This window comes from Colobus angolensis, unplaced genomic scaffold (genome assembly GCF_000951035.1).
Source record: "Colobus angolensis palliatus isolate OR3802 unplaced genomic scaffold, Cang.pa_1.0 Scaffold76, whole genome shotgun sequence".
NCBI classification, from domain to species: Eukaryota; Metazoa; Chordata; class Mammalia; order Primates; family Cercopithecidae; genus Colobus; species Colobus angolensis.
Genome location: NW_012121376.1, coordinates 4,491,740 through 4,501,264, shown reverse-complemented (window position 1 = coordinate 4,501,264; position 9,525 = coordinate 4,491,740). Strand labels below are relative to the sequence as shown.

The following is a 9,525-nucleotide window of genomic DNA, read 5'->3' as shown; positions in this document are numbered from 1 at the left end:
GATTATGACCCCAAAATATCTATAATGGTGCTATCATTGTGACTTTGCTGAAAACAACTCCCAAACAACTCATATTTTGTTTCTATCACCTCTTAATGGAATAGATTCCGGAAGCTTTCGATTGCTGCTTAGAACAAACATCTCTATGCACGATCACAGGGCCTTGCTCTAAATTTGGTCAAGTTCCTTGATGAGCTGATCCTTGAGCACCATGCTCCCAGCCTTCATGTGCCATCGTGGGCTGGCCTCCTGAGTGTGTTCTCCCCTGAGGTGACCCATGTCTCTGCCCCCACCCGGGTGTCCCTATCCCGGCTCTCCAGTGTAGCCTGCCCTTATTTTCATAGTCAGATTGGCCACTGTCTTAGTTTCCTATTGCCCTTGTGACAAGTTACACACATTTAGTGGCTTAAAACAATACTTTTTTTCTTTTTTTTGAGACAGTCTCACTCTGGCTGTCCAGGCTGGAGTACAGTGGTGAGATCACAGTTCACTGCAGCCTTGAACTCCTGGGCTCAAGTGATCCTCCCACCTCAGCCTCCTGAGTAGCTGGGACTACAGGTGTGCGCCACCCCGTCTAGCTAATTTTTTTTTTTGAGACGGAGTCTTGCTCTGTTGCCCAGGCTGGAGTGCACTGGCCGGATCTCAGTTCACTGCAAGCTCCGCCTCCCGGGTTTACGCCATTCTCCTGCCTCAGCCACCCGAGTAGCTGGGACTACAGGCGCCCGCCACCTCGCCCGGCTAGTTTTTTGTATTTTTTTTAGTAGAGACGGGGTTTCACCGTGTTAGCCAGGATGGTCTCGATCTTCTGACCTCGTGATCTGCCCGTCTCGGCCTCCCAAAGTGCTGGGATTACAGGCTTGAGCCACCTCGCCCAGCCGCTAATTTTTAAATTTTTTGTAGAGACAAGGTTTCATCATGTTGCCCAGGTTGATCTTGGACTTCGGGGTTCAAGCAATCCTCCTGCCTTGGCCTCCCAAAGTGCTGAGATTACAGGCGCAAGCCACCATGCCCTTTTTTCTTTTTTTTTTTAGGAAACTAATACATTTTATTGAAGGCTTTTTCACCATTCATAGAGATTACTGTATGATTGTTTTTCTTAGAATTTTTAATGTATATATTTTCAGATTTTCTAACTTCGAATTCCCTAATTTCTTCCATTTCTGAAACAAACTGTACTTGATTAAAGTGCATGTCTTATTTTTTAATTTTTATTTAAGTTGTGGGATACATGTGCAGAATATATACAGGTTTGTTACATAGGAATCCATGTGCCATGGTGGTTTGCTGCACCTACCAATCTGTCACCTAGGTTTTAAGCCCCACATGCATTAGCTATTTGTCTTGATGCTCTCCTTCCCCTCACTCTCCTGCTTTGACAGGCAATGATGTGTGTTGTTCCCCTCCCTGTGTCTGTGTGTTCTCATTGTTAAACTCCCACTTATGACAACATTCTAGCCTGAAATCATGGTGACGAGGCCAATGAGCAAGCAAGTCACCTGAGCTGAGGATGATGCCAGCCAGAATTTTTTATCTTACTGGTCAGAAGTCTATAATGGGTCAGCAGAGCTGTGCTTCTTCAGGATGCTCTAGGGGAGAATCCTTTTCCTTGCCTTTTCCAGCACCCTACAGGCTGCCTGCATTCCTTGGCTCACGGCCACCTCACTCTGACCTCTGCTTCCATCATCCATCTCTTTCTTTCTCTCTGACCCTCCTGCCTCCCTTTGACAAAGGACCTTTGTGATTACATGAGGTACACCCAGGTAATCCAGGATAATCTCTCCAACCTCAAGTCCTTAACTTAATCACATCTGCAAAATCCCTTTTGCTACGTAAGGCCTAGGGATTAGGACGTGGACATATTTGGGGGGTTATTACTCAGCTGACCACACCATACAACATTTTCTAGGAAAAGCATAGGATATATTTTTTATTCGGCTACAGGCAACTTCCCAAAGACCCCCAGCAGCAGTCTCAGTTGGCTCCTCCATTTCTTTCCGGGGCTGAAGCCACCTGGTCAGGACTCGTAGCCCAGTAAACACATATGGTATCACCTTGTACCCGCTCTCAGAACACAGAAAGCACCTGGTACAAAAGATGATTCCTATGACAAACACCATGTATATCTCAGCTCACATTTTGCCTGCTGAGGGACGAATTCCTGTAAGAAAACTCCAAGGGCCCAACCAAATTCCAGCAGAAAAATGTCATGACCTGGAACTTCCAGTAGACTGCTTTGAAGAGGTTGCCCTTAAAGTGAATCAGGTCACAAAAGCTCTGGCCTGGCTTTAGAATTTAGAACTTTTGGCCAGGCGCGGTGGCTCAAGCCTGTAATCCCAGCACTTTGGGAGGCCGAGACGGGTGGATCACGAGGTCAGGAGATCGAGACCACCCAGCTAACATGGTGAAATCCCGTTTCTACTAAAAAATACAAAAAGCTAGCCGGGCGAGGTGGCAGGTGCCTGTAGTCCCAGCTACTTGGGAGGCTGAGGCAGGAGAATGGCGGGAACCTGGGAGGCGGAGCTTGCAGTGAGCTGAGATCCGGCCACTGCACTCCAGCCTGGGCGACAGAGCGACACTCCGTCTCAAAAAAAAAAAAAAAAACAAAGAATTCAGAACTTCTGAATGACACACACAAGAACAACCAAGCTAGCTGCATGGATAGCTATGAGGGGCACACACAACCTGTTCACCAACTGAGGAACGGAGAACTCAAAGGGAGGAACGAGGCTTGGCCACGCCTCAGCACTCACAGTGGCAGGGCGGACGACTTCTAATAAGAAGGGCAGTTTCCTCTGACAGGCCGGAATCTGGAACTAGGCATCAGGTGAGAGCACCCTGGAGTTGAGTGGGCTAGGGGAAGAGGATGGGGCGTGCTGGTGGTGTGGGTGTGGGTGTGGCAGCCAGGTCTCCAGTGGCTGCAGGATCCTGTCCTCAGCCCAAATGGCTCCTGCATGAAAAGCTGTGGTGGATCTAAGTGGCAGCTACAGTCCAGGCAACTAGCTTCCTCCGAAGCGAGGCAAGACAAGGCAGGGCTGAGAAGCCACCCAACCTCTGTTCCCAACGAATCCATTTCCATGTCCCCGCTTCGCTGTATGACACCCCATACCCTGATGTGCATCTTGTGAAAAATCAAGATGAGAATAAAAGTTCAGGAGAAAACTCTGCGAAGACTGTTGTCAATGTAGTCAAACTGACTCTGAATACAGACACCTTCCACATCCTGCACTTACTCATGCAATTTCATTTACTTTTGGGGAGACAGGACATTTTCACCTCAGCAGGAGTCTACTTACCACCCCTTTTCGGCTCAATGCCCTTTTTGGCTGCCTCTGTTCCAGACATGGAAGAGAACCATGAAAAGGGCTGGGGCCACCCCATTCATTCCCAACTAGACTCTGCACAGAGGCAGTAGCTTCTCGCAGCAGCCTTAAAAACATCTGCACTGGCCCCCCACGCCCCTTGTGTAAAAGGGACTGTACAATAACCGTAAAGAAGGCGAGGAAGGGACCACAACTTGCCCTTTACCAACAAGCTGAGGGTAACCGGCTGAGCCTTCCTATCTGTAGCAAAAAGTAGGCCTTGGAGTTCAGAAGCAGAGGAACTGTTATTTTCACTGAGAAGGAAAGCTCTTTCTCAAGTCAGCTGCCGATTTTTCTATGGAATGAGAAGGAGCAGGAACCATCAAAGAAGAGCTTGGGAAGTCAAAGGGACCGAGATGGAGGGTGAAGTTCAGGGGGAAGAACTGAAAGGGGGAACCACAGCAGCCCTCTCCCCATTCCCAAGGTGGTGCGTGAATGTTCTGTAGATGAACAAAGGGCAGGAGGGAGCAGGGGCATGGGAGAGCTCCAGGGCAGCTGCTGTGTAGAGGAGCAGGGGGAGGCCCACATGGAGGCCACAGCAAGAATTCTAGCCTGAAATCATGGTGATGAGGCCAGTGAGCAGGCAAGTCGTCTGAGCAGAACGTAACAGAAAGCTGCTCCACCGCACTAGAAATCAACGAGGGGAAAAGGGCAAAAAGGGATTAGAGAAACAGGTTCAAGCTAATTTTCCTACTAACATTTTATGGGTTTCTGCTATTAGAAATAATTCCTTCACTACCTACGTCAAAGGGTTATAAGGATAAATAATAGGTGTAAGTACTCAAAAAAATAAAAAGCATGCACAAATGCAAGGATTTTTTTTTAATGGAAAATAACGAAAAGCCTTTCAAAGGAATCTAATGTTGCCCTTTGATGGACAGTCTATGGTCTTTCTCCCTTATCAAAAACAATTCCAATAGGAAGCTCTCTGCATAGAACACAGCCATGAGAATAAGGACTCATTTACCCAGCTGCATGGATTTAGATGTTTTGTTAAAACCGCATCTTCTATGGCTGATAACCTCATAAACTACGGCTCAAACACTGCGAGTTTTCATTGCCTTCAGGTGAGAAAGTTACTAAGTCAAAAGGGGAATAATATAAATAGCTTAACTGAAGTACAAAATTCGTGGATGGACTCCAGCTGCAAATTTTCCTCTGTAACCTTCCTCTGAAAGTTATTTCATGGGCACTGGATTGCTGTCTTTTTCATATTTGTCAACTACTGAGGGAATGAGTTTTCGTGAATATGAGAAAATTCTCGTTAGGGCCGGGCACGGTGGCTCACGTCTGTAATCCTAGCACTTTGGGAGGGTGAGGCAAGCAGATTGCTTGAGCTCAGGAGATTGAGACCAGCCTGGGCGACACGGTGAAACCCCGTCTCTACTAAAATAAAAAGGAACTAGCCGGGCATGGCAGTGTGCGCTGGTAGTCCCAGCGACTACGCAGGCTGAGGCAGGAGCATTGCTTGAATCTGGGAGGCGGGGGTTGCAGTGAGCCGAGATCACTCCGTTGCCCTCCAGCCTGGGTGACAGAGCGAGACTCCATCTCGGAAGAGTCAGTACAAGTAACTACTGCTTAGCAAAACTTACTGCTTGTTTTCACTGCTGAAGAGTAGTTACTGCAGGGAGTCTAGTGTGGCCCTAACTTGCTGGATGGACTCATGTGGTGAGCGGAGGTGCTGGAGGCTGGATGTCCCCAGTGCAGAGTTTAACTAGAAACAAGGTGAGGGAGCAAGGTCAGAGCGGGCCCCTGCGGTGCCCGGTGCCCTGTGCCCTCTCACGCTCAGGCAGCAGGCAGTCAAGGTCTCCTCTGGGCATCTTCCCTCCCCGGTAAGTGGTCTGGGAGGCAGCCCTGCTCCCCGGGGAAAATTCATGTACAGGTGACTTGAATGCAGTTGTTTACAGTTCCTGGGTTTAACTCTATCAACTACTGCATTCATATCCCATAGTCGGAACAGAAGTGTTCAACTCTGTCAAGGTTATTTAAGAATGAGAATAAGCGATATCTGACATTCCAAGTGAGGTTCAAGTTTGTCTTCAAGAAGCGCCTAGAAGTTTCTGGCAGGATTTTACATGGCTAGCAGCCACATCTTCTTCTCCCACCCCTGGGCTGGTCCTTATTTGCTCTGTGACTCCTCCTCCACTCAACCCATAAAAGCCAGAGTGTTCCCCACGCCACGTTCCTGGGGTGTGACGAGAGATACTGGTTTTCCTTCCCGTTCCTGGCTCCTCACTGCCCTGGTTAGTCTTGTTAGAATGCCAGGTGTGTGAGCCTCAGGGGTGCTAGGACCCCACCTTCTCCTGCCCTCCTTCCACTCCACTGCTCCCCTCTCCACCTTGCTGACGGTGGGTCTTAAGATCCTCCAGGAGAGGGGTCCCCCCCTAGATCCCAGGGGGAAGGAATGCTGATGTCATGAAGCTCCCATAAAAACCCACGAGGGCGGGGAGCTGCCTTGCCCCTTCCCCACACCTTGCCCTATGTGTCTCTTCATCTGTATCCTTTGCAGCGTCCTGTATAATAAACCGAAAAACATAAGGGTTTCCCTGAGCACTGTGAGTTGTTCCAGCAAATTAATCAAATCCAAACAGGAGGCCAAGGAAATCCCACCTTGAAGCTGGGGGGTCAGAAGTTCCAGAGCCTGGACTTGCTGCTGAGCCCTCAACCTGTGGGCTCTGACACTATCTCCAGGTAGGTAGTGTCAGAACAGAATGCGGGGACACCTAGCTGGTGCCTGCTGCTTGGTGTGTGGGGAAACTCCTACACTTCTGGTCACAGAAGTCTTCTTATGTGTTGACTGTTGGTGGTGAGAGCAGAGGAAACATGCAGTTGGACAGCTTCTCCCTACGCAGTCCCCAAGCGCTATGACCCGCTCTCATGGATTCAGAAGTCATCGGCACACTGCTGGTTCTCAGTCTACATCTCTGGTCTCTGAACCCAGACCCATTCTTCACCTTTCAACCTAGGACTTCTTCATTTGAACATCTCGAACTTAACATACCCCAATCAGAAGTAATCACCCCCTCCCAGACCTGTTTCTCTGCCTCTTCCCTCAACAAATGGCACCACCGCACCATCACCATCGTCCCAGCGCACAAGCTAGAAACCTAGGTATCACCCTCACTTCTTTTCCCCTAGGTCCACACACGATTAGTCACCAAGACCTGTGGATTCTCCCGCTTGCCCTTTCTTCTGTCCCCTTCTCCGTACCCATGCTGCACTCAGTTCTGCCACTTCCCTGCCTCTAGTCTTGGGTGTAGGGTGTATTCCTGTCTCCAGCATCCTCTCTGCTAAAGGCTGGGGCCATCACTTGAAGGCACAGATCTGATCATGCAACTCTCCTCCAGTGGTTTCCATCTGTCCTCAGGATGGTGCCCAAATGCCTCTGCATGATCTACAAAGTCACTACAAAGCAACCTGTCCACCACTCAACTCTCTCTGCCCACTGCCCCTTTACACTCCATCCTATTGCTCTCTCCAAACTCCCCTACCTGCTCTCCTCTTCTGCCCACTATTTTCTCCTGCTCTTTGCACATGCTGGTACCTTGAATGCTCTCCCTCCATCCCCCATCTCCTGAGGGTCAAGGCCTGGCCCACTACTTGCATGATCCTTTCTCTGGGCAACCTGACTGCCCTGATTGCCCAAGCCTAGGCTAGCTGACTTCTCTCGAATCCCTTGCCACTTTTTTACTAAGTTCCGCCTGTGAGGTTCAGGTACTGTGCCTGTTGGCTTGCTGCACCTTCAAGTGCTAAGCAGGTACTGTATTTCATCCACAGCCATATCCCTCCTCAGCACAGGCCTGGCGCAAAGCAGACACTCAAAAACATTTATTAGAAAAGTGAATAATCCTGCATAAATGCTACTGATGAATCTAGCTCCCTGCAAGTCAATGCATTTCACAGATCCAATAATTCTCTTGATAACAGAACAATTAAGATGGTTAGAAAGGCTGGGCGCAGTGGCTCATGACTGGAATCCCAGTACTTTGGGATGTGGAGGTGGGCGTATTACCTGAGGTAAGGAGTTCAAGACCAGCCTGGTCAACATGGTGAAACACCATCTCTACTAAAAACACAAAAATTAGCTGGGTGTGGTGGTGGGCGCCTGTATTCCTAGCTACCCAGGAGGCTGAGGCAGGAGAATCACCTGAACCCGGGAGGTGGAGGTTGCAGGGAGCCGAGATCATGCCAATGCACTCCAGGCTGGGTGACAAGAGCGAAACTCCATCTCAAAAAAACAAAAAGATGGTTGGAAAGACCTGGATTAAAATATACACACCCCCCCCAGTGGTGTTTCAGTACTGACAGCACATTTCTTCAAGAGCTAAAATACTTGGTTTTATAAATATCACCTAAGTATTATAATCATCTGAATCCTACCCGGAAATGATATGAAGTTTAACTTCAACAGGCACTCAAGGATGTGCCCAGTAACCTTACGCCAGGACTGTTTGCCCAAAGATACTTCTTGTTTGCCCACAACTGACTTGGATGTCATAATTAGGTAAGTTATGAAACGGTAGATTATGAAATGGCTTCGTTTTACTTGGTGGCAGGGACACAGATAAAGAAATTCTACTTATGCCTTCTCAAGCTTAGCTACTTCTTACATGAATTAGCTACTATTTTTTGGCATCACAGTATACTTTTAAATGAAAAACAAACAGCATCTCAGTTCAGGTATGTAGGTCTCAGGCTACGGTTCACTTTTCCTTCAAGTTTTAACAACTCGATAGAATTTATAGATGGTCTTTTTCCCTTCATTCATCACCGTAACTGAAAAGATGCTGTCTAAAATTCAATTACCAACTAGTCTACCTGCATGCTACATCTTTTTCCCACTGTATTTCAATAAAGCTGTCATTGCAAACAAAAACATAAAAGGGTGTTGGATAGATCGTCTGCTCCTGCTGTTTAATTTCACAGAAATTCTTTTTTTTTTTTCTTTGAGACGGAGTCTTGCTCTGCAGCCCAGGCTGGAGTGCAGTGGCGCGATCTCAGCTCACTGCAACCTCTGCCTCCTGGGTTCAAGAGATTCTCTTGCCTCAGCCTCCTGAGTAGCTGGGATTACAGGTGCGCGCCACCACGCCCGGCTAATTTGTGTATTTTTAGTAGAGACGGGGTTTCACCATGTTGGTCAGAATGGTCTCAAACTCCCGACCTCAGGTGATCCGCCTGCCTCGGCCTCCCAAAGTGTTGGGATTACAGGCGTGAGCCACCGCGCCCGGCCCCACAGAAATTCTCTAGCTTTTAAAAGCCATGGAAGCATTCTAGGTAAGTTGTTAACCACTAACGGGAACAAACTCTCCTTATACAAAGCTCAGGCACATTCAAGGGGAGCGAGGCCTGAGATGCATCACTGGAAGACACAGCTCTGATCTGGCACCTCTACCTTTCTAGAAGCGTCCGAGCTCCAGGGTGCCCGAGTACCGACAGCCAAAGACTCACAGCATTTACATTCTGCCAGATAAGGAATCGGCTCTGTGAAGGTGCGAAGAACCAAATGCTAGCGATTAATGTCCCAACAACGTGAAAACTTCCTGCAACTCGAAATCCTCAATGGAAACTCTTGTCGAATCCTTGTCGAAACCAAATTAACGATGACTTGTTTCTACAAAGGCTACTGATTTCAGGAAACTAACGTATAACAGGTCGCCTTAAAGCGCCTCTAAAAGCATCCACGACGGTTAAAGTCGCCGCTACTACGAGATGCCGTTTATTCAGCGCCAAGACCCAAGCCCCACTCCTGGCCACGGCGACCCTCGGGAGCGGGTCCTAGGATAGGAGCCTGCTGGAGGGCGGCCGCTGAGCCAGCTGCCTCTCTGCTGACTGAGGGGAGGCCAGCCTGCCTGCAAGGGCGGGGAAGGGGCCCTTTCCGCGCTTACCAGGGTGAGGGCCACCTCCAGCATGGGGGCGAGGGCCAGGGTGCCGTGGAAGAGGGGGATGCAGTCCACGAAGAGGGTGTGGTGGGCGCCCGGGCCGCCCAGGGGGAGGTGCTCCTTACGCGGCTTCTGCTTCTCGGCCACCAGGAGCCCGTTGACGGCGCAGTGCGGGTACTTGGCGCCGTGCAGCACCATCTTGCAGTAGGCCTGGGTGGTCAGCTTCACCCCGGGCATGCTGACCCGGGAGGGCCCCGAGGCCCCTGGGCGCGCGGCTGAGGCCTGGA

At 49.4% G+C, this 9,525-nt stretch overlaps 2 protein-coding genes and 1 long non-coding RNA gene across 6 annotated transcripts in view; 2 read left to right on the top strand and 1 right to left on the bottom strand.

Moving 5' to 3' along the window:
• EMC8 (ER membrane protein complex subunit 8) overlaps nt 1–9,519 on the bottom strand; it is a 28,265-nt gene extending 18,746 nt beyond the window's left edge. For all 4 annotated transcript variants that reach the window (XR_001000257.1, XM_011928045.1, XM_011928044.1 and 1 more), the window contains exon 1: nt 9,245–9,519. Coding sequence is in view for 3 of the 4 variants with exons in the window: in XM_011928045.1 (XP_011783435.1) it covers nt 9,245–9,475 (231 nt within the window). In the remaining variant the exon portion in view is untranslated. The remainder of the gene's footprint in view (nt 1–9,244) is intronic.
• LOC105501904 lies at nt 2,643–3,162 on the top strand. The gene is made up of 2 exons (XR_001000256.1): nt 2,643–2,824; nt 2,936–3,162. It is a non-coding gene; the product is annotated as an uncharacterized LOC105501904 (long non-coding RNA).
• LOC105501906 overlaps nt 8,813–9,525 on the top strand; it is an 8,651-nt gene continuing 7,938 nt past the window's right edge. The window contains exon 1 of the mRNA XM_011928048.1: nt 8,813–9,248. The gene's annotated coding sequence lies outside the window, so the exon portion shown is untranslated. The remainder of the gene's footprint in view (nt 9,249–9,525) is intronic.